The sequence below is a fragment of the Vulpes vulpes genome, unplaced genomic scaffold (assembly GCF_048418805.1).
Source record: "Vulpes vulpes isolate BD-2025 unplaced genomic scaffold, VulVul3 u000000899, whole genome shotgun sequence".
Classification (NCBI taxonomy): domain Eukaryota; kingdom Metazoa; phylum Chordata; class Mammalia; order Carnivora; family Canidae; genus Vulpes; species Vulpes vulpes.
Genome location: NW_027325780.1, coordinates 2562414 through 2588577, shown reverse-complemented (window position 1 = coordinate 2588577; position 26164 = coordinate 2562414). Strand labels below are relative to the sequence as shown.

Genomic DNA, 26164 nt, shown 5'->3' with positions numbered 1-26164 from the left:
GTTAAGGGGACCACAGTAAGTTATTTAGGGAGTAAAGAATTTGCAAAAATAAGAATAGTAACAGAAAGGTAAAATTCCAGAATCACTGTTTAATTTTGCCATGGTACAAGATTTTAGGGTTTATTGTGTAACCCCAAACTGCGTTTTTTGAGTGACATACTATGGTAATAGTATATGCAAAAAGAATCATCGGTAAAATATTTGTTGTCCAAGCAGTATTATTCTAAAAAGTTGCTTTTCTATAATCAAACTAAATGTTTTTGTAATCACTTTGTAATCAAGTGTATGTTTAAATGGAGTATATTGTAGTCTAATAATTATTTTAGATGCTTGCCTACATTAAAACTGTTTTTAAAAATTTGTATATTATTATTATTTTTGCTATTAAAATTGAATTAGAGTATGGATAAATATGTTATAAATGAATTTATCTTTGACCATCTCACTCCTCTTTTATTTTTAGTTATTGGAGGCAATAGAAGTTTAGTTTCAGTTCTTTGTGAAAATAATTATAGATTAGTTCTCTTGATGCTCTAAATTTAGGAAAGCAGTGTGGTTGCTAGCAATTTGAGTGTTTTTAATTTTACATGTGATATATTGCACAATTTTTGGCATTGTTTCTATGGCCAGTTTTAATGAACATAGGAATTCACCTTTGTTAGGAGTATATGAGGCATGTACACATCAGTGCTATCTTCTAGTTTATTATACTTTTGCCTAGTATAACCCCATGTAAGAATTAAATCAGATGAATTTTTTTTTTTAGGGATGTGGCAGTTTTTAAAAGAACATCAGGGCAGCCCCGGTGGCTCAGCAGTTTAGCGCCGCCTTCAGCCCAGGGCGTGATCCTGGAGACCTGGGATCCAGTCCCACGTCAGGCTCCCTGTGTGGATATAGCTTCTCCCCCTGCCTGTGTCTCTCTGCCTCTCTCTCTCTCTGTCTCATGAATGAATAAATAAAATCTTAAAAAGTAAAAAATAAAAAAATAAAAGAACATCAGAAAATATTTTGGTTCTAATGGTTTTCATAATTGGTAAATGTGTTTGTAAGGTCTTTCTGTTTAAAGAAAAGAATTGTGCTTAATGTCTGTTTTCTAAGTTCTAAGGGAAATTTCTACATTATACTTTATTTTTAGAAGGATAAAGCTTTTCATATAATTTATCTTTTTTCCCCTGATTTTCAGATTTTGGATGATGAAATTCAATCAGACTTTTATGTAGCTGTTCCAGAAATAATGCCTGAGCTTAATCCATTAAAGAAGAAGCTGAAAAAAAGATTTCCAAAACTAACTCGAAGTAAGGGAGAATTCTTTTTATTAATTTAATATGCTGTCAAAACTTTCTAATATATATATTTATTTATAAAACGAAACTGCTTATATGTAGAGTAAATAATATGTTCTAGTATTTGAATTTCATGTTGTGAATTTCAAAGAACATGTGGATTTGATTTTTTTCCCCTTTGGCATTAATACTGGTAATAATAATTTGAAAACCTAGTTACTTTATAATACCAGTTCTTTAAATTTAGGCCACATTCAAGTTTGAAATTAATGCCATATATTTAACCCACTAGATATGTTATTTTCATACTATTTTATACCTCTTTATCAATATAATATGTATGCTTGTATATGTCAGCATTCATGTATTTTATATATATATACATATATATATATATATAATACTTATTGTGTGCATGGCTCTGTAGATATTTCCCTTAAGGAACTTTCCCCTTCTAGTCATTTCCCTCTTATGAAATCTAGTAAGAGGTAATGTTGTTACATAAATAGCCATAGTGTGAGGTATTATATGATAAATTCACAGTATGCCAAATGTGTTCAGTAGAGGAGGAATTTATACATTGGTGGGGAAATCAGAGAAGGCATGCTGAAGGAGATAACATGTAACCTATAATTTGAGGGCACCTGGGTGGCTCATTCTGTAGAGTGTGCAACTCTTGGTCTCAGGGTTGTGAGTTTGAGCCCCACTTTGGGTGTAGAGATTATTTAAAAATAAAATCTTAAAAAAGAAAATAAACTTTAACTTTAAAGGGCACCTAGCTGGCTCAATCAGTAGAGCATGTGACTCTTGATCCCAGAGTTGTGAATTGAAGCCCTACATTTGGTGTGGAGCCTACTTAAATAAGCAAACAAACAAAAATCCTATACCTTGAATAATTGGATGAGTAGATTATTATTATTATTAATATTATTATTAATTTTAAAGATTGTATTTATTTATTTATTCACGAGAGGGACAGAGAGACAGAGGCAGAGACATAGGCAGAGGGAGAAGCAGGCTTCCTGCAAGGAGCCCATTATGGAACTTGATCCCTGGACGAGGATCACACCCTGAGCCAAAGGCAGATGCTCAACCACTGAGCCACTCAGGCATCCCATTTTAAATAGAAGAAATCTGGGATCCCTGGGTGGCGCAGCGGTTTGGCGCCTGCCTTTGGCCCAGGGCGCGATCCTGGAGACCCGGGATCGAATCCCACATCAGGCTCCCGGTGCATGGAGCCTGCTTCTCCCTCCGCCTGTGTCTCTGCCTCTCTCTCTCTCTCTGTGACTATCATAAATAAATTAAAAAAAAAAAATTTTAAATAGAAGAAATCTATTAATGATTTACAATGATATAAGTCAGATATTATAGGCCATGTACAAAAAATGTCAGTTAATTCTCTTTGGCTTGTAGCAAATGGTACCCCTACATTGAAATGAAAGAGAATAATGGAATTGTATTGGAAGATTGATCCCATATTGGGAAGGATCTTAAGTAAGATCCTAATAAGCTTGGGCTTTTATTCTGTATTTAGCAGGAATTTCTTAGAAGTTTTTAAAGTGGGGAGTTCCTTACAGTTTTAATCTAGAAAGAGTTTGTAAGATATATTGGCATGCATCAAAACTAGAAGTTGACCAAAAAAAAAAAAAACAAACAAACAAAAAACAAAAAAAAACTAGAAGTTGGGAGCTCAGGTTCGGTGCAATTGTCAGAGACTAATAAAGGTAATGTTAAAACTAAAGTCTTCATAATGAGACGAGTAAGGAGATAAATGTCAAAGATACTAGGTCTTAGGGCTAATAGTTAGGAATGGACAAGTTGAGGAGGAGGAAGGGAGGAGTCCTATAATGCTGAGATTTTGAAGCCTAGGGATCTCCTAATAAATTGATATTAATGGAAACAGGGAATAGATTTGGGAGGAAGAATAAGTTTATTTGCTGACATTTTTTTAGGTGTGCTGGATTTGAGATAAAATTTTATGGTATAAACAGAACAAGTATTTTAAAATTGTTTTAGTAGATTCATTTTCAAATTCTAATTCAAATTGAACTAATTCATGATATATGATAGCCACTAATACTTATCTGAATTGTAGATTACGTTCTGTATTTAAGCTAATTCAAATGTCCTCTCTGATTCTTTTATTGTTGTAGAGTTTTGTTTAATTTTGGTAACTTGCATTGAATAACACATCCTTATTAGAAATCAGATTGAAGTTTGGTGCTTTTTATTAGGGATATCCATTATGGTAGTGTTTATTGTCATGGAATCAGACTTCGAGTCTTACCTAAGGAAAACGTGAAACTAAACATTATTTTAAAATTTAAACTGGAATTATAGTTGAATTTGATGAAAATATCTCTCATAATTTTTTGTTTCTAATTAAATTAAGCTCATTAAAACCAAACAATACTAAATATAGTCAATTAAAAGTCAAACTGAATAGCAAATATATCGGTATCCAGTTATCTCCTTACTTTGCATAGTGAACTGATTTTTCACAGAAATTAACTTTGTCACCTTTGCTACTTTATCCATTTTCTGATAAATCCTCTTGGCTTCTACTTTCTTTATTCTTTAGCCTTGAGTTTTTTTTATTACTGCTTTCATCATAAACGTTGAGACTATTGTTTTTAGCCTGAAAGATTTTCAAATAACTTATTTCTTTATTTCAAATTAGAAAAGTGTCCCTTTAAAATGTTTATCTTTATTAATTGACTTTATTTCTACTTTCATGAGTCATGGTTTCCGTATACCTACCATGGTCAAGTTTCCTAGGTATGTAGTCCCTCACTTCGATTTGCTTTAACAAAGCATCTTGAAAAAATAGACCTTTCTCCTTCTATAACGTTTTCTTTTCTCCCTCCTCAGGATCTGTTTAACAGCACTGGCAAAACATTTATGTTCTTTAAACATGAAGACAAACGATTAACCTGTCAAAAATGTTAACACAGAACACACCAGATGTGTATTAGAACAAATGAGACTAAAAAAAAAAAAAAAAAAAAAAAAGAACAAATGAGACTTGTATTATGCATTTTCAGAGCTTATTCTGATTTTTTTTTTTTTTTTAGGAACATTTGATTCCCCTTATATCCAACAAAAGATTTTAGGGTAAAATAGAAACTACGTTTTGAGCAAATGGATGAAAATTAAAAAACAAACAAGCCCCTACAGCTGAGCTCATTAGTTTCCCATTTTGTCTTACATTTTGTTTTACTAATGGGAGTGGGTGTAACTGTCTTGGCTGGATTGAGCGTGCACATTTTGCAGCATGTTTAATGCTGCATTTTTATTCATTTTATTTTAATTACGTAACTGTAGGCAAGTTCTCTACTTGTCAAATGCACACTTGGGTTCTTTTCCTAGTATTATGTCATCTTTCTTTGAAATAAAGACATTTAAAACTTGCTTTTCAAATTTCTTGGAAGAAATTGGGTTTCATTTTGCTTGTCAACTAGCTTTCTTCTCCCAATGTAAATGCCCTCTGGATTGTTTCCTTTTTAAAATAGATATGTTTTTTTGATATTTTATATTTTTTTTATTGCAAACCTATCTTTTCATACTTATTAAACAAAAAATATGAGTATGAAAAATATCTTAATGGAATTAGTTTTTTATTACACATATTAACCTATGAGTGGGTATTATGACATAGATGGAGAAAGTGGAATCCTTTTTAAACTATGCTAAGTTATTGGCAGGTAGGTGGAAGAGGGACATGATTAGAAAATTGGACTCACTAATGTGTATTCTTCTTAACACATAGCTCTCTCTCTCTTTTTTTTTTTTTTTAGCAACCCTGATTCCTTATTTTATTTTATTTTTTTTTTAATTGGAGTTCAATTTGCCAACATATAGCATAACACCCAGTGCTCATCCCATCAAGTGCCCCCCTCAGTGCCCATCACCCAGTCACCCCCAACCCCCGCCCACCTCCCTTTCACCACCCCTTGTTCGTTTCCCAGAGTTAGGAGTCTCTCATGTTCTGTCTCCTTTTCTGATATTTCCCACTCATTTTTTTCTCCTTTCCCCTTTATTCCCTTTCACTATTTTTTATATTCCCCAAATGAATGAGACCGTATAATGCTTGTCCTTCTCCGATTGACTTATTTCACTCAGCATAATACCCTCCAGTTCCATCCACATCGAAGCAAATGGTGGGTATTTGTTGTTTCTAATGGCTGAGTAATATTCCATTGTATACATAGACCACATCTTTTTTATCCATTCATCTGTCGATGGACACCGAGGCTCCTTCCACAGTTTGGCTATTGTGGACATTGCTGCTAGAAACATCGGGGTGCAGGTGTCCTGGCGTTTCATTGCATCTGTATCTTTGGGGTAAATCCCCAGCAGTGCAATTGCTGGGTCGTAGGGCAGGTCTATTTTTAACTCTTTGAGGAACCTCCACACAGTTTTCCAGAGTGGCTGCACCAGTTCACATTCCCACCAACAGTGTTAAGAGGGTTCCCCTTTCTCCACATCCTCTCCAACATTTGTGGTTTCCTGCCTTGTTAATTTTCCCCATTCTCACTGGTGTGAGGTGGTATTTCATTGTGGTTTTGATTTGTATTTCCCTGATGACAAGTGATGCAGAGCATTTTCTCATGTGCTTGTTGGCCATGTCTATGTCTTCCTCTGTGAAATTTCTCTTCATGTCTTTTGCCCATTTCGTGATTGGATTGTTTCTTTGGTGTTGAGTTTAATAAGTTCTTTATAGATCTTGGAAACTAGTCCTTTATCTGATATGTCATTTGCAAATATCTTCTCCCATTCTGCAGGTTGTCTTTGAGTTTTGTTGACTGTATCCTTTGCTGTGCAAAAGCTTCTTATCTTGATGAAGTACCAATTGTTCATTTTTGCTTTTGTTTCTCTTGCCTTCGTGGATGTATCTTGCAAGAAGTTACTGTGGCCGAGTTCAAAAAGGGTGTTGCCTGTGTTCTCCTCTAGGATTTGGATGGACTCTTGTCTCACATTTAGATCTTTCATCCATTTTGAGTTTATCTTTAACACATAGCTCTTAGAGTTAACATCAATACTCTAGTTGGAGTCTTTTCAAAAAGAAAGGATGTTGTAGGGCAGCCCGGGTGGCTCAGCGGTTTAGTGTCATCTTCAGCCCAGGGCGTGATCCTGGAGACCCGGGATCAAGTCCCATGTCATGCTCCCTGTATGGAGCCTGTTTCTCCCTCTGCCTTTGTCTCTGCCCCTCTCTCTCTCCTCTCTGTGTTTCTCATGAATAAATAAATAAAATCTTTTAAAAAAAAAAAAAAAAGAAAGAAAGAAAGGATGCTATAGCAGTCTTGTCCAAAGAGTATTCACATCTACTGGGTAGGACACTGCTTTCTGTATGGAAGATGGTATTGTATCATATTTGACACTAGTGGATGTAAACTTACTGAAACCTAATGTGAAATATTTTTAACTCATAGATTGACATGCTGTACTTAAGAGTATTACTTGCATTTTTAAAACAATTGGAACTCTTTGGTTATATAAAGAAAAATATGAAGACAGGATTTTTACACAGTAATGAATTAGAAATTTTTCTAAATTTCTCCCCTCATGTATTAGTTTAAAAAGTATTTATGTGTGAAAGACTCCAATGATAATTAGGAATAATGATAATTATTATAGATTAATTATTGATATATTACAGCTGGTTTTGTTACTCTTCCTTCATTTCCTATACTCTAGCTGTAGTGGCCTTCTTGCCCTTCCTCATACACACTAAGTGTTCTCCCTTCTCTGGTCTTTGGACTTACTGTTTCATCTATCTATAATGCTCTTTGCTTATTAACCTGGTTCACTTTCTCATTCACATATCACCTAGGCAAAGAGGCCTTCCATAACTACCCTATAGAAACTGTTATCCTCCATGCCCTCTTAATCACTGATTTTTTCATTATTGCAGTTTTTTAATTTTTTAGGACTCAATCACTTTTAGCATCTTATTCTGGCAACCACCATATTGTTCTCTGTGTTTATAGGTCATTTTGCCTTTTTGTTTGTTTTGTTTTTTAAATTACATATAGAAATGAAATCATACGGTATTTTCCTTTCTCTGTCTCACTTATTTCACTTGGCATAATAGCCCCCAGGTCCATCCATGTTGTTGCAAATGGCAAAGTCTCATACTTTTTTATGTCTGAGTAACTTTCCATTTGGGGTGTGTGTGTGTGTGTGTGTGTGTGTATGTATCAATCATACCTTTTTTATCCATTCATCTGTTGATGAACACTTGGGTTGCTTCTGTCTTGGCTATTGTAAATAATGCTGCAATAAACAAACATAGGGATACATATATATTTTTTTGAATTAGTGGTTTCATTTTCTTTGTGTAGATACTCAGCAGTGGGATTACTGGATTGCATGGTAATTTCTACCTTTTATTTTTTGAGGAACCTCCATACTGTTTTACACAGTGACTGTACCAATTCACATCCCTACCAGCAGTGCACAAGGATTCCTTTTTCACCACATCCTCACCAGCACTTGTTATTTCTTGTGTTTTTGATACTAGCCATTCTGACCGGGTATACGGTAATGTCTGATTGTGGTTTTGATTTGCATTTCCCTATGACTAGTGATGTTGAGCATCTTTTCATGTGTCTTTTGGCCCTCTGCATGTCTTTTTTGGGAAAATGTCTTTTCAGATTCCCTGCCCATTTTTTAATTGGATTGTTTTTTCGGTGTGAGTTATGTATGTTCTTTATATATTTTGGCTGTTAACCCACTATCACATATATCAGTTGCACATATCGTCTCCCACTCAGTAGGTTGCCTTTTTGTTTTGTTGATTATTTTCTTCACTGTGCAAAAGCTTTTTATTTTTTGGTGTAGTCCCATTAGATTATTTTTGCTTTTATTTCCCTTGTCTAAGAAGTATCTAGAAAAATGTTGCTAAAGTTTGTATCAGAGATTATTGACTATGTTTTCTTCTAGGAGTTTTATGATTTTAGGTCCCAGATTTAAGTCTTTAATCCGTTTTGAGTTTTTTTTTTTTGTTTAGTGTAAAAAGGGGTCCAACTTCATTCTTTTGCATGTAGCTGTCTAGTTTTTCACTGTTTATTGAAGGGACCTTCTTTTCTCCATTGTATATTCTTGCCTTCTTTGGCGAAGATTAATTGACCATGTAAGTGTGGGTTTATTTTTGGGCTCTGTCCTGTTCTGTTGATCCATGTGTCTGTTTTTGTGCCAGTACCATACTTTTTCTGATTGCTACAGCTTTGCAGTATATCTTGAAATGTGGGATTTTTTTTACCTCCAACTTTGTTCTGTTTTTCTTGTGTTTTTTTTTTTTCTTCCCAAGATTGCTTTGGGTATTCAGGGTCTTTTGTGGCTCCATACAGATTTTGGGATTATTTGTTCTAGTTCTGTGAAAAATGCTGTTGGTATTGATAGGTATTCTATTGAATCTGTACATTGCTTTGGGTAGTATGGACATTTTAACGCATTTCTTAATTTTAACATAGTATTAATTCCTTTGGTCCATGAGCATGGAATATCTTTCTATTTGTATCATCTTCAGTTTCTTTCATCCATGTTTTATAGTTTTCAGTCTTCTACCTCCTTGGTCAAATGTATTCCTAGGTATTTTATTCTCTTTTGGTGCAATTGTAGATGAGATTGCTTTCTTAATTTCTCTTTCTGTTGCTTCATTGTTAATATATAGAAATGCAACAGATTTCTGTATTATTAATTTTGTATCCTGCAAGCCTACTGAATTCATTTATTTTTTTAAGATTTTATTTATTTTTTTGGGAGAGAGAAAGAAAGAGAGCTAGCATGAGCAGGAGGAGGGGCAAAAGGAGAGGGAAAGGGAGAAGCAGACTTCCTGCTGAGCACAATCTGATGTGGGGCTCGATCCCAGGACACTGGACCTGAGCTGAAGTCAGACACTTAAGCAACTGAGCCACCCAGGCACCCTTCATTTATTACTTTTAATAGTTTTTGGTGGTCTTTAGGGTTTTCTGTATAGTATTATATCATCTGCAAATAGAAACAGTTATACTTCTTCCTTACTAGTTTGGAAGGAAACTAGTTTTTTTTTTTTTTTTTCCCATGTCTGATTGCTATGGCTAGGACTTCCAGTAGGTGTTGAATAAAAGTGGCAAGAGTCGACATCCTTATCTTATTCCTGTTTTTTGAGGAAAAGCTTCCAGTTTGTCATATTGAGTATAGTGTTAACTGTACATTTGTCATATTTAGCCTTTATTATGTTGAGGTATGTTCCTTCTGTATAGATGTTGAGAGTTTTTATCAGGAACAGATATTGAAATTTGTCATTGCCTTTTCTGTATCTACTAAGATGATCACACGATTTTCACCTTTCATTTTATATCCTTTTTTTTGTGGTGTGTATTTGGTTCTTATTAGAGTATGAGCATTTTTTGGTTTTGTCTAATTGTATTCACATGGCCTAGAATGATATGTGGCACATAGGGGACCTCAACAAATATTTGTACAGTGAATGCACATTGTAACATTCAGTTGATAGAAGATACAACATTAAATTAAGTCAAGTGAGGAATGAATTACAATTTATAGATTTTTTTTTGGATTAGAATAATTGTATGTATAGTTATTGAGAATCTGTATCTACCGTGTCCCAAGCCTTGAGTGTGGTAAGTATGAACAAGACAGACAAGGCCCTTACTGTCACAGAACTGTTTTTTGCAGCAGGCAAACTTATTTAATTTGATATTTAATCATGCTCAGATTTCTAGTTAAACAAAAGAACCACAAAACGTATATTTGATATATAAAAAACCTTTATTAGATTTAGCTATCTTTTCTAGCTATGATCTTTTCTTCTTTGTTGTTTTATACTGTTTACACAAGTGGTCTTCACTGGTTGGATGTCTCCTTTTCCTTACCAAGTATTATTCTTTCTTACATCCTTCTTTCATAATTCAACTAAAATGTTGCTCTTAGTAAAAATCATCAGTTTTTCTTTTGCCGTATTCAAAGATCTCTTCTAATTTTTTTTTTTGTTTCTGGAAATTTTCTTTTACAATATATGATCTTAACTCACCTTATTTCTTACTAACTGTCCCTACTTTTTCTTCCCTGTCTTATTTTATCCTACTCTCTTCTTTCCTATGATATTCTTGGATAAAGGAGAAAAGAGAATATTAGAGTGAAATACCTGATTATATAGTTTAATACTGATTATGTTCATTATGGAAATTGGTAGAATTAGAAGAAGAGAAAGGGAAAGGAAGAAAGAAAAAGGAGAGAGGTAGAAGAATATAAAAGTACAGAGAAAAGAGAAAATGAAGAAGACAGCAACTACATATAATAAGGGCTAGCAGAGCCCTAGAAATAGTGGTGAAGATTTAACACTGGGCTATGTTGAAAAGCAGAATGGAATATTGGTTAATATATACCTCTCTTGGTCTTATGTTTATTCACTTACGACCTTGAACTGGCTTTTTAACATTTTTGTGTCTCTGTTTATGCATCTACAAAATGGATTTCATGATAACATCTCTCTATAGTGTTTTTATTATAGTGTATGTAAGAGCTTAGCACAGGCTGGGTGATAGGTGCATAATATAAATGAACTACAATTATTATCGACTCCCTGAAATTCCTAAGGTAGCTATTTATTCTCTGCAGTTAATTTAGGAGTATTCATTCTTGTTCATGCCTTCATATATCATTTCTGCCTTCATAATTCATTTATTAATTAAAAACATAATAATTGAGGACCTACTATGTGCCAGACAGTGCACTGAGGGTTGAAAGATAAAAAGATAGTTTCCATCTTTAAGGAGATTTAAAAAAAGAGAGACAAGAACAAACTACTGCACTAAAATGCAGAAAGAGAACTAGTGTACAGTGTGCAAAGTGTTGAGAGGATTGAGGGACTACTTTGTAGAATCAGATTATATAAAGGAGGGATCCCTGGGTGGCACAGCGGTTTAGCACCTGCCTTTGGCCCAGGGCGCGATCCTGGAGACCCAGGATCGAATCCCACGTCAGGCTCCAGGTGCATGGAGCCTGCTTTTCCCTCTGCCTATGTCTCTGCCTCTCTCTTTTTCTCTGTGTGTGACTATCATAAATAAATAAAAACTAAAAAAAAAATAATATATATATATATATATATATATATATATATATATATATATATATATATAAAGGAGACAGCAGTTGAGAGGTTAAGGATTAGTAAGTATTAGTAAGTATTTTCTTTCCTGACATGCATGGGGAGAACATTCCATGTAGAGGAAATGGCACAAAAATATGAGAATGTTGTGTTCAGGAAATTATAAATACTATTCTATCATTTGGTACATAACATTTTATCAGATAATGGTGATCAGTGGGGTTAGACAGTGATAGGCAGTGGGCCAGATGACCGAGGGCTTTGTGTGATGTACTGTGGAGGTTAGATTTTATCCTTTATCAGTTAGAAGCCATTGAAAAATGTTGCGTAGAAGAATGATGTAAGATTTGCATATTTGAATTACTATATGTGGGAGCTGTGTAAGTGATAGCATGGTAATAGAGAAATGATGTAACTCAAACAGAGACTAGTAGGAGGCTAACGCAGTAGGCTAAGTAAAAGATGAATAAGGACAGAATCTGAGCAGCGGCAATAAAGATGAAGAGGAGAAAGGCTGTTGTGGGATATTGAGGAGGCAGAATGAACAGGAGTTACTGATTAGATATAGGGGGTAAGGGCGAGGGAGGAATCTAGAATGATTCCCTGATTTCTGTTGTGAGTAATCCAGTATATACTATGAAATATACAGGTGGTGAGACAGGTTTGGGCATGGTCATATCAGGCAAAAGAGGGAAGATGGAGTTAGGCTGGCACAAATTTATTCTGTTTTCCTAGAAGTCAGTATTAAGATGAATAAGTTGTGATATATAAATGTGCACATTGTAATTTTTAGAGTAAGTAAAAATCATGCACAAAGAGATACAGGTTAAAACTAAATAAAGGAATAAAAAAAAGATACACTAAAATATTTTTGTTTAAAAGAGAAGAGGCAGTAAAGGAAGAAAAGAGGAACATATGAGGTGAGACAAATGAGACAAATAGAAAACACATCAAAATAAAAACCTAAATCCAGCCATATCAATAGTTTTGTTATTTGGAAATGGAATGAATGAACATTCCACCCAAAAGTCAGAGATTATAAGACAAAGAAAAAAAATCCAATTTTATGGTGTTTACAGGAGACACACTTTATATTCAAACATACAAAGAGGCTAAAAATAAAATGATAGGTAAAGATATACTATGAAAACAGTAAGCATTAGTGACTTGGACTGACTGTATTACTACCAGACAAAATGGACTGTTGAGACAAGAGCTGTTAGGAACAACTTTATGCCAGTGAAACGGGCAAATTTCTTGTAAGACACAGATCACCAGCGTATCTAGAAAATCTACATGGATCTATAGCAACTGAAGAAATTGAATTAGTAATTTACAGCTTCCCACAGTGAAAAGTTCAGAGCCAGGTGACTTTCTTACTAGTGAATTCTATCCAATATTTAAGGCAAAAATAATATCACAACCTCTTTTAGAAAATAATGGGGAAGGAACACTTACCAACTCATTTTATGAACTCAGCATTACCCTGATATCAGAGGTAGACAGGACATTACAAACAAAGAAAACAACAGACCATGAAGGAAAATATCCTTCATGAGCATTGAAGCATGAATTTTTAACAAAATATTAGCAAATTGAATCCAGCAGTATGTTTTTATGTATATATGTATGTATATAAAGGTTAGTAAACATTAACTAAGAAGGTTTATTCTAGGATCACAAAGTTAGCTTAAGATCTGAACATCAATATACTGTATCATGTTAATAGAATAAAGGAAGTAGGGCAGCCCTGGTGGCGCAGCGGTTTAGCACCGCCTGTAGCCTGGGGTGTGATCCTGGAAACCCTGGATCGAGTCCCACGTCGTCTCCCTGCATGGAGCCTGCTTCTCCCTCTGCCTGTGTCTCTGCCTCTCTCTTGCTCTCTCTGAATGAATAAATAAATAAATCTTAAAAAAAATAAAATAAAAGACTAAACAAATTTTAAAAAAGATTAAAAAAAAGAATAAAGGAAGTAGATCTTAAGATCATCTCAGTAGATGCAGGGAAATCATTTGACAAAGTCTACAGCAGCCATTCATGCTAAGAATTTAGAATACTAGGAATAGAAGTGAACTTCCTCAACTTGACAAAGCACATTTATGAAAAATCAGCAGTTTATATCATTCTTAGTGATGAAACCATTAAGATTGAGTGCTTTCTACCTAAAATCAGGAACAAAGTAAAGATTTATGCTCTCATCATTTATGTTCAGCCTTGTACTGAAGGTCAGTGAAATAAAGGGCATACATATGGGAAAGGAAAAAATCAAACTGTCTTTATACCCAGAAACTGTGATCCTGAGTGAATTTTAATAAGTGAATTTAGAGAGGTTACAGTATTTAAGATCAATACACAAAATCAACTGTATTTCTATAGTAGCAATAACTAATCAAAATGAAATTTATAAAAATAATAATAAGAGTTTAGAAGGTCAAATAAGGGAATAATAAGTCAAAATAAGGAATGCATTTAACAAAAGACACAAGACCTACTTAGAGAGAGCTGTTTAATGTTGCTGAAAGTGTCAGGAATACCTAAGAAAAAAAAGGGGCATGTCATTGCTATTTGAAGGATAATATTGTTAAGAGGGAGTTTTTCCTATATTTTCTACAAATTTAGTGCAGTCCCAATCAAGCTCCCAGAAGATTTTTTAAAAAAACATTTTTTTGAAATTAATAACATTTATTTTTGAATTAATATATAAGTGGAAATGGAAGGAGCCTGGAATTTTAAAAAAAAAATGTTTTTAAAAAAGGAAAAACAGAATTGGAGGACTTGCATTACCTGATTTAAGACTTTAGTGCTGTAGTAATCAGGACAGTGTGGTATGGCATGAGTATGGATGTGTGTAGATCAAACATTGGGAGTTAAAAAAAAATAGACCCAAGCCTAAGGGACAACTGCTTTTTGGCAAAGCTGCCAAGGTTATATGGGGAAAGAATACTTTTCAATGAATGTTTCTAAAATAACTGGATATCCCTTTCCTCACATCAAACACAAATATTAATTAAAAATGGCTCATAAATCTAATTGTAAGGGCTAAAGCCATGAAATTCTAGAAGAAAATTTTCTGGAAGAGCATCTTTCTGGCTCTGAATTAGGCAAAGATTTCTTAGGACACAAAAAAACATGAGCCATAGAAGAAATTGCTACATTGAACTATTAAAATTAAAAACTTGCTTATGGGAAAACACCACTAAGAAAATAAAAAGACAAGCCTCAGTTTGGTGGAGAATATTTGCTACATATATAACTGATAAAAGACTTATATCCAGAATATACAAAGAACTCTATAATTTAGGAAGAGACTATTTTTAAAAGGGGCAAAAGAACTGAACAGGCAGTTTACAAAATAAGATCTACATTTGGCCATTAAGCACTAGAAATGATGCTCAACATGTTGGTCATTAGGTAAATGCAAATCAACAAGGACAGACTTTGGTTAGAAAACAAAGAGGAGGATCCCTGGGTGGCTCAGCAGTTTGGCACCTGCCTTTGGCCCAGGGCATGATCCTGGGGTCCTGGGATTGAGTCCCATGTCAGGCTCCCTGCATGAAGCCTGCTTCTCCCTCTGCCTGTGTCTCTGCCTCCCTCTCTGTGTCTTTCATGAATAAATAAAATCTTTAAAAAAAAAAAAAAAAAAGACAGGAAGAAAAAGGAATATGTTAGGTCAAAGGAAGATTTTATTTGGGGATAGAATTGGCCTGAAACAACACCCTTTTTGAACTTGGCCACAGTAACTTCTTGCAAGATACATCCACAAAGGCAAAAGAAACAAAAGCAAAAATGAACTATTGGGACTTCATCAAGATAAGAAGCTTTTGCACAGCAAAGGATACAGTCAACAAAACTAAAAGACAACCTACAGAATGGGAGAAGATATTTGCAAATGACATATCAGATAAAGGGCTAGTTTCCAAAATCTATAAAGAACTTATTAAACTCAACACCAAAGAAACAAACAATCCAATCATGAAATGGGCAAAAGACATGAAGAGAAATCTCACAGAGGAAGACATGGACATGGCCAACATGCACATGAGAAAATGCTCTGCATCACTTGCCATCAGGGAAATACAAATCAAAACCACAATGAGATACCACCTCACACCAGTGAGAATGGGGAAAATTAACAAGGCAGGAAACAACAAATGTTGGAGAGGATGCGGAGAAAAGGGAACCCTCTTACACTGTTGGTGGGAATGTGAACTGGTGCAGCCACTCTGGAAAACTGTGTGGAGGTTCCTCAAAGAGTTAAAAATAGACCTGCCCTACGACCCAGCAATTGCACTGCTGGGGATTTACCCCAAAGATTCAGATGCAATGAAACGTCGGGACACCTGCACCCCGATGTTTCTATCAGCAATGGCCACAATAGCCAAACTGTGGAAGGAGCCTCGGTGTCCATCGAAAGATGAATGGATAAAGAAGATGTGGTTTATGTATACAATGGAATATTACTCAGCAATTAGAAACGACAAATACCCACCATTTGCTTCAACGTGGATGGAACTGGAGGGTATTATGCTGAGTGAAATAAGTCAATCGGAGAAGGACAAACAGTGTATGTTCTCATTCATTTGGGGAATATGAATAATAGTGAAAGGGAATATGAGGGAAGGGAAAAGAAATGTTGGGAAATATCAGGAAGGGAGACAGAACATAAAGACTCCTAACTCGGGGAAACAAACTAGGGGTGGTGGAAGGGGAGGAGGGCGGGTGTTGGAGGGGAATGGGTGACGGGCACTGAGGTGGACACTTGACGGGATGAGCACTGGGTGTTTTTCTGTATGTTGGTAAATTGAACACCAATAAAAATTAATTAAAAAAAAAAAAGCTTCAGTGATACAAATAAAATAAATAAATAAAATAAAATATGAAAGCCTAAGATACACAATAAAGTGAGATAAACAAGTTTCAAAACGGGGAAAAAAAAAAAAAAGAATTGGCCTGAAAATTCAAATCTGCATCATTACTAAACCTATCAATTTTCATATATCATTTTTTCTTGGTTTCATATCAATTTTTTTTCTGGTTTCATATTCTAACTGTAAACACACTATATATTGTTTTTCAGTACTCCATCAGAACCTTCTCTTCAGTATGTTTTAATGCAGACCTATTTCTATTTTCTTCTTAAGCCCTGATCTTTCAAACTCATTGAACGTCACTATGAGATCAGACCCAAGATGATGAAGTCGTTTATTTGTTTATTCTTTCAGCAAACATTTGCCCTTTTGTACTCCTTACTAATTAACCTACCTGCATCTAGACAGAGATATTAGGTAGGCTATTGGAGATCATTGATGAGAGAGGTTGTGACTGGAGATAAAAATTGGCAATTATCTGTAGATAAATGGTTTTTAAAGCCATGCATCTGGATGAGATCACTTAGGTGTGATTAATAGAAAGAGGTCAGATGACTGAGCTCTAAGGTAGTTTAATCTTTGTAAGTCACCTAGGGGAGGGTGGGTCAACCAACAAATTGAGTGGAACAGCTAGTAAGAGTAGTGTTTCAGAGAACAAGTCTGGATATTTTAAGAAAAGAGATATATATACTCTGAACTGCTCTTGATAGGTCAAGTCAGAGGAGCATTGAGAAGTGATTATTAGATTTATCATTGTGAAGGTCATTGGTGACCTTGACACTATTATTTTCAGTGGATGATAATCTGATTGAAGTAGATTTAAGAGAAAATGGAAAGAGGAAGTAGAGAGAGAGAAAGACTAAACAGCTGTTTTGAGAACTAATACTCTTAAGGGAAGTATTGGCCGCCTGAAGACATTATGAAGTTGTAGATGTGTTTTAAGTTGGGAGATTTTATTGCAAGTTTGTAAGCTGTTGATAGTGTTTTAGAAAAGCATGTCTAAGAAAATCGACAGTGTAATAGAAGGGAGGGGTGGGATCTAGTGCACAAATGAAGATGATTGGCTTTTGCTAAGAGCACAGACTCTTCATTCACAGTGACAGAAAGGAAGAAGGCATTGTGGTTATAGATTTTGGTTAGTCAACATAATTCTTGAGCTCTCACTTTGTAGAAGACACTATTCTTAAGGAACAACATTTAGTAGAGATATGAGTGCCTGTTTTTTGTACACCACTATCAGCATTTACTGTTTATATGATACTATTTTTCATACTGTTTAATACTAGTTACATCAGAATGTGATACTAAAAAAAGTAGCATTTTATAGTAGTTGTTCCATCTGCACATCCCTTTTCTTCCCATCAATGACAATTAGATTGTAAGCTTCTTGTGGATAATTGCTTTGATTTACAGTGAAGTGCTCCTGAGCCATACTGAACAACTCCTCAGATGATCCTTAAAATATGCTGAAGATATACCATACTCTCTACGTAATGATATCTTCACGTTGACTTATCATGGGAAGAATTATTGGATACACTGAAGAGTGGTGTGTCATTAATAGCATATTCCTTATTATATTTCTTACTCTTCAAATAATTCATATTTTCTATGTACAAAATTGAAAAATTTTCAAGTTAAGCTACGTTGTCACGAAATCTTAAAAACTTATATTTTGTGTATTAAATTTGAATTAATGACTGAAATTTGGGAGGTACCGTTTATTTTTGAAGTCTTCTCTGTGATCCTTTGAAAATTCTTAATTTTTACCTTGACTTAATTTTTCTTCTTTCTATATTCAGTTATACTTCTTTTTCTACCATAGTGGAGGACAAAGTTTTTTTTTTTCTTTTTTTAAAGGTTTGCATGTTTATTTATAATTACAATTTACATTACTCCAACAGAGCAGCCCACTGCTATGTTCTAATTCTTAGCCATTAAGTCCTACAAAAGTAAACCCAAGCTTTTACAGTAACTGAATCAATACAGAACTAAAACCTTTATAGCTATGTAAAGGGGCTTAGTTACCAAGGTGCTTATGTTCAACATGATGTCCTCTCTGGCAGAAGGGTGCATGCCTACACTAAAGGTCTGACCCATTTACTCATGCAACAAATTTATATTCCCCACCCTCCCTCCACCCACCGTAAAACAAAAACACAGCTATTTACAGTTGAGAAGACAAAGGTTCTTGGTTAACCAACTTTGCAAAAAAGACTGGCTCATTTCCAAGTGGATGAGACACTGAACATTGGCCAGAGTCCATTAGAATCCTATAAATTGAGTTTCAATTCTTAACTCTTTTTTCATGCCAATTTCTGTAGCCATTTGTGCAATAATGAGCTGCTTCTAGACTGTCAGTCACTATGATTTTCATTTCTACTGCTAAATCTTGTGACTTTTCTAGTTTGTTTCTCTTTTTTATGGTAAGAAAGGTCAGGTGAGTTTCACATGAAAGTAGGTAAAAAACTTCCTAAAAGATTTCAAGACTACTGTTTGCTTTTATCACAGAAAATCTTTTTTTTTTTTTATCACAGAAAATCTTAAAGATTTTATTTTAATTTGTCCTAATGTTTCTAAAGTGCAGTAAGTGTCATCTTTGCATATACTTATTTATTGGTTATCTATTAGTGTGCAAGAACATTACCACAAATTTAGTGGCTTAAAACAACACACATGTACTATCTCATGGTTTCTGTATGTTAGGAATGTGTATATAGCTAAGCTGAGTCCTCTGCTTCAGTGTCTCATAAAGCTTCTATCAAGATATCATTCAGAACTTGTGGTTTCATCTGAGATTTGTCTGGGGAAGGGTCCTCTTCTGGACTCATTTGGCTTTTTGGCAGGATTCAGTTCTTTGCAGGTTGCTAGAAATTTTTCATGTGTCAGCTTAAAACATTGCAGCTGCTGGTTTAAAACTAGTAGGGAAGAGAGTGTTCTCCAAGATGGGCATTATGGTTTTATGTAATCTAATCATGTACATATAAGCATCTTGTCACTTGGTTAGAAGCAAGGTGTAGCTCCTATCCGCACTCAGGGGGTGGGAGGGGATCACGAAAGAGCATGAAAACCAGGAAATGGGCATCAAGGGGGCCACTCTAAAGCCTGTCTGCCACAACTTGTTTGCTATGTCTTAATATGGAATGAATGTTTCTCTTATTCAGTAATTTTTGTTACTTATATATAGTGATAACTTTGGGTTTTTAATTTTTCTAACCAGATTCTATTGGCCGTGACATCCCCAAAATGCTTGAATTATTTAAAACTGGACATGAAATTAAGGTAGATGAAGAAAGGGAGAACTTTCTCGAGACCAAAATAGCAACAGTAAGTTATAGAAGAAATTATTAAATAACCATCTTTTCTTTTTTCGCTTAAGTGCCTGATAATTTATAATACAATATGTCAGTCCTTTGAACTTGTTCTTGGTTCTAGCATCAGGAATAGCACTAATATACAGTTAGATATATTTTTTCTGTTCTGTAGATTGAACTCCTAATTTTAATGGTATTTAAGAGTTCCTTCATGTGCCACTCAATGATACTGTCCTTTATCTTATTTGATTATTCTACGTATGTATTTTTTGCTCTCTGATATTCTAAGATTATTGAGAGTATGATTGTATATCCCTGTGGAACATCGCATAATGCTCAGCCCATAGTAGGTATTTAATACTACAACAATGGAATTGAGTAATTTGCTTTATTTTTATGAATTATTTTGATTATCCCTGTTTGTATTTTAAAACTGCCTACTCATAGAAGAGACTGGAAATCAACTTCCAAAGCTATTTTTTGGACTCTGTTTTAGATATATCAGGTTTATAGGACTATGTTTGTAGATATATAGTTATTTGCTAATACCTTCTTTATGCTAAAAAATCTTCAGAGTATTTTTTTCCTGTTTAGTAACTAACCATAGGAATAATAGTGATATTGATAATAAAATTTAAACAGTACCTAGCAAGTGCCAGGCACTATTCTAAACACTCTTCATACATTCCCTTTCTTAATCTTCAACACTATGAGAGGACATATTATCATCACTATTTAATGGATGAAGGCATAGAAGCCCAAAGAGTTTAAATAATTTTTCTAAGGTCTCACAGCTAATATGAGGCAGAATAGGTATGTAAACATTGGCAGTCTTTTCAAGAGTCCAGGCTCTTTGCCCCAAACCATCTTCCCTCATGCCTGGAATTATTTGAATAGCTTGTTATTCCTCTTTCCATCCAGCTCTTAAGAGGAATTCTGCATTATAGCTAGTGGCTAATAGTCCAAGCTAATTGAGCTATGCCCAATATAGTTCATCAGAAGTAGGGAAAAGGCACTCAGCTAGTTTTATAGAATGAAAACTTGCTTTATTTTTTGTAAAGATTATATTTATTTATTCATGAGAGATACAGAGAGAGAGGCAGAGACACAGAGGGAGAAGCAGGCTCCGAGCAGGAAACCGATATGGGACTTGATCCCGGGTCTCCAGGGTCACACCCTGGGCCAAAGGCACGTGCTAAACCACTAAGCCACCCAGGGATCCCCATAAAACTTGCTTTCTTTTTTTTTAAGATTTTATTTATTTATTCATGAGACACACACAGACACAGGCAGAGGGAGAAAACAGACTCCATGCAGGGAGCCCAACATGGGACTTGATCCCGGGTCTCCAGGATCACACCATGGGCCAAAGGCAGCACTAAACTGCTGAACCACCTGGGCTGCCCCAAAACTTGCTTTAGAAAAGGGCAGGATAATTTAATCTAGTCAGGGATTGGGAAATCCCTCATTGTCATTGCATTAGAGCTCAGCACCAATTGTGTGGTATCGTGTTCTCCTAGAATCTGATGTTGTACTTTCCTTATTTCCAGGAGGCCCTTGGCAGTGTTTCTTGTTTGTTAGGGATGACAACATTGTAATGGGAAAAGCAAACGAAAAAAATGGAAATTTTAAGAAAATATTCTAGAGTTGTAGAGACTTAGGTTTGAATACCTGTTCTATTACTTATGGGATGGCAGACTGTAAAAACCAAGTTTCTTAATGTTTGTCTTGAATTCCTGAGCTGTAGAATTTATGTAGTAATATTTATTTCACAATGTAGTTTTGAAGGTAAAATAAAAATATGAAATGGAAACAGCAGTTGTTACTGTTTTTTTTGTTGTTGTTGTTTTTAGAGATTTATTTTATTTCAGAGATAGAGTGTGTGGAGGGAGGAGCAGAGGGAGAGAATCTTTAAGCAGACTCTTGCTGAGCGGGGAGCCCTATATGCAGGGCTTGATCCCACAACCCATGAGATTATGACTTGAGCCAAAACCAAGTCGGATGCTCAACTGACTGAGCCACCCAGGTGCCCTGTTGTTATTGTTTTAGTTGGACTTTTGGGGACTATTGGATGTCTTTATAAGACTATTTCTTTCCAGCTGGATCTTTTCTTTTTGTTATGTTTTCAGTATATTTTTTTAATGGATCCTGACTCAGTGTATAAGAAATCATGGCATCTCATTTATTCTTTTTAACAGATGCCATAGTGATTAAGTGATTACATGAGCTCCAGTTCAGATTACTTGTATCATTTAGAGTTAGAATGCTTTTTCTTAATGAAAAATAAATGAACTTCTGTGTTTAAAGCAACTTTTTTTTTGAATACTACTTAAATATTATAGTATTGTATAATAAGCAGGTTAAGAGAATGGGTTTTAGATCCATACTATCTGGATTCTAATCCTAGTTCCAGATTAGAATTGTGTTACTTTGCTCTCTGAATCTTAGTTTTCCCCCATTCCCCCTAAATGTGAAATGAAGTTAATAATGATAATTACTTTCTAGGTTAGGGAGGAGTAGGTGAAATAATGAATATAAAGCAGACTTCTATTTCTGGCTAACATGAAGTAACAGGAACCTGATTTACTCTCTCACCTGAAACAGTCAGCATTACTGTGATACCAAAACCAGGCAAAGAAACTAACAGTTTAGTATCATTTATGAAAAATAGGTGTTAAAATTATAAACTAAATTTTATCTGATAGAATGCAGCAATATATGAAAAGGATAAGATCATCAAGTAGGATTTATCCTAGGAATGCTGTTAGTGTAACATTCAATGATCAATTATTAAAATTCACCATATTAACAAATTATAAAAGAAAAGCCATCTGATCATCTCAGTAGATATAGAGAAAGCATTTAATATAATCCAACATTTATTCCTGATTAAAAAGTCTTAGCAAACTAGGACTAGAAGTTAATGTCCTCAACCTGATAAACGGCATCTAAGAAAAACCAATAGTTAACATACTTAGAAGTAAAAGACTGAATACTTTCCTTCTAAGACCAGAAACAAGTTAAGGATATTCACTCTCACCACTTCTGTTCTCCATTGATCTAGGGATTCTAGGCAGTGCAATCAGGCAAAATGGAAGCATCCTGATTAGACAGGAAAAAATAAAATAGTTATTATTCACAGATGGTATGATCTAGTTACAAAAACAAAGAAGTAAGGTTGCAGGATACAAGTATACAAAAACCAGTTTTGCTTCTGTATAGCAGCAATAATTAGAAATTAAAATTCTTTAAAGAAATTAAAAGTTTTCAATAATAATTTATAGTAATATAAAAAAATAGGAAATACTTAGAGATAAATCTGACAAAAGATGTGAAAGATCCATACACTGAAAATTTCAAAATATACTTGAGGGAAATTAAAGAAGATCTAATAAATGATGAGGTATATGATGTTTATGGATCAGTAAATCCAGTATTTTAAAGATATCAGTTGTCCCCAAAGTAATGTATAGATTCAGCATATTCATAATCAAAATCCCACTTAGCCTTTTTTATTTTGTAGAAACTGGCAAGCTGATAATAAAATATGGAAATACAAAAGATCTTGAATAACTAAAACAACTTTGACAAATAGCAAAATTAGAGGTCTGATTTCAAGATTTATAAAGCTACAGTATTTAAGACAGTATGGAATTGACACCAAAGAAGACAAAGTGATATGGAATAGAATAGAGTCCCCAAAAAACAAAACAAAACATATATGGACAACTGATTTAAAACAAGTTGCAAAGTCATTTTTAATGGAGAAACATTAGTCTTTTCAAGAAATGATACCAGAACAGTTGAATATCTATCTACAGTAAAATGAATTTTGACCCATAACTTTATACCATATATAATTAACTCAAAATGTATCAAAGATGTAAATATAAAGCCTAAAATTATAAAATTTCTGGAAGAAAAAGTTGAGTTAGGGAATGATTTTTTTTTAGATGTGAATGTAAAGCATAGTCATGATCCACAAAAGAAGAAATTGATAAATTTCACTGTATAAAAACTAAAAGCTATTTTAGCTTTCTATTTTCTATTTATTTCAATATTTTATTTATTTATTCATTAGAGACACAGAGAGAGAGGCACGCAGAGACACAGGCAGAGGGAGAAGCAGGCTCCATGCAGGAAGCCCAACGCAGGACTCGATCCCAGATCTCTAGGATCACACCCTGGGCCAAAGGTGGTGCTAAACTGCTGAGCCACCCGGGCTGCCCAACATTTTCTCTTTAAAAGACACTGTTAAGAGAATGAGAGGATAAATCACAGACTGGGTTAAAATATTGATAAATCATATAACTTATCAATAATATCCATAATGTATAAAGAGCTCCCAAAGCTCGATAATAAAACAACCCAGTTTTAAAAACCAGCAAAAGATTGGAACAAACCTCATCAAAATGTAACAAACACATGGCATAGAGATGAGAAACAATTTGAAAGATGCTCAACATTATTAGTTGTTATAGAAATACAAATTAAAACCACAGTGAGATATCACTATACATCTATTGGAATGCTTAAATTAAAAAGATTGACCATAGCAAGGACTGGTAAAGATATGGAGAGACTGGAACACTTACACTACTTTGGCAGTGTAAAATGATATATCCTCTTTGGCAAACAGTTTGACAGCTTAAGAAATTTAACATCCAAGAGTGCCAGGCTGGCTCAGTCAGTTGGGTGGCTGACTCTTGATTTTGGCTCAGGTCATGATCTCAGCGCCCTAGGATTGAGCCATGCATTGGGCTCCACACTCAGTGGGAAGTCTGTTTCAGGATTCTCTCTCTCTCTCTCTCTCTCTCTCTTTCTGCCCCTCCCCCTACTTGCTCTCTCTCTAAAATAAATAAATACATCTTTTAAAAAAAGGAAATTTAACATCCACTTGCTAGATGATATACCATTCCACTTTTAGATATTTATCCAGGAGAAATGAAAACATATGTCCATACAAAGACCTATGAACAAATGCTCGTAACAGATTTATTTGTAATAGCTAAAAGCTGGAAACATTCCACATGTCCATTGACAGGTGAATGTATAAACACTTTGTTATATCTATGTAATAGAATATTCTTTAGTAATAAAAAAATAATTGATACATGCTTTAATACGGATGAATATAAAAATGATTGTGCTAAGTAAAAGCCAGAGAAGCTACATACTGTATGATTCTACTTATATAAAATTCTGACAAATGCAAATTTATATAGTGTCACTAATGTATAGTGACAGAAAGCAGACCAGTAGTTAATAATGGGCAGAGGTAGATGGGGAGTAGTGGAAGGAGGGATTATAAAGGAGCACAAGGAATTTTGGGGATGATTGATGTGCTTGTTATTCTGACTGGTGAGGTTTTCATTAGTATATGCATATGTCACAACTTAATAAATTGACACTTTTAAGAATGTGCAGCTTATCCTGTGGGATACTATTCAGCAATGAAAAGGAAATGAACTATGGATACCTGCTCTGATGTGAGTCACAAAAACATGCTGAGGGAAAGAAATCAGACATAGAAACCACATACTATGTGATACCATTTATATGAAAGGGCAAAACTATAAAGACAAAAAATAGATGAATGGTTGTCTTGGGCAGAGGTGAGAGCAGTAGGTGTAGGCATTAACAGTAAACGTGCATAAAGGATCATGTTGGGGTGATGAAGATGTTTTAAAACTTATGGTGATCATTGTACAACTTGATAAGCTTACTAAAAAATAAACATAAATTAGAAAATGGTAAATAATATGATATGCAAAATACACCTCAATCAAGTTAAAAATATGTGGTGTGCGGGCGGCCCGGTGGCTCAGTGGTTTTGTGCCACCTTCAGCCCAGGGCCTGATCCTGGAGACCTGGGATCGAGTCCCACGTCAGGCTCCCTGCCTAGAGCCTGCTTCTCTCTCTCTCTGCCTGTGTCTCTGCCTCTCTCTCTCTCTCTCATGAATAAATAAATCTTTAAAAAAAAAATGCAGTGTGTCAAGTATATCAATAGTTATTTTAAAAGCAATAAAATATATTTACAGTTTTATCTAATATAGCTATTATATGAATTTTATTTATTTTAAGTATCAGATAACAAAGATTTTATTTATTTACTTTTTTATTTATGATAGTCACACACAGAGAGAGAGAGAGAGAGGCAGAGACACAGGCAGAGGGAGAAGCAGGCTCCATGCACCGGGAGCCCGATGTGGGATTCAATCCCAGGTCTCCAGGATCGTGCCCTGGGCCAAAGGCAAGCCCCAACCCGCTGCACCACCCAGGGATCCCCAGATAACAAAGATTTTAAAGCAAAGCAATATATCTGTCTCAAAAGTTTGAGATTTCTACGAATGATGTTATTTTTTTTAAGATTTATTTATTTATTTGAGAGAAAGAACACAAGAAGAGGGAGGCTTAGAGGGAGAGGGAGATAGCAAATCCTCAGGCAGACTCCCTACTGAGTGTGGAGCCTTGCATGGGTCTCAATCCCAGGACCCCAAGATCATGACCTGAGCTGAAACCAGGAGTTGGTTGCCCAACCCACTGAACCACCCATGCTCCCTGAGTGATGTTACTCTTACTGTA

At 34.8% G+C, this 26164-nt stretch overlaps 1 protein-coding gene across 6 annotated transcripts in view; it reads left to right on the top strand.

Annotated features, from left to right (window-relative positions):
- MRPL1 (mitochondrial ribosomal protein L1) overlaps nucleotides 1-26164 on the top strand; it is a 105953-nt gene that overhangs the window by 35245 nt on the left and 44544 nt on the right. For all 6 annotated transcript variants that reach the window (XM_025998223.2, XM_072745524.1, XM_072745526.1 and 3 more), the window contains 2 exons: nucleotides 1184-1295; nucleotides 19486-19592. In XM_025998223.2, coding sequence (XP_025854008.1) covers nucleotides 1184-1295; nucleotides 19486-19592 — 219 coding nt within the window. The remainder of the gene's footprint in view (nucleotides 1-1183; nucleotides 1296-19485; nucleotides 19593-26164) is intronic.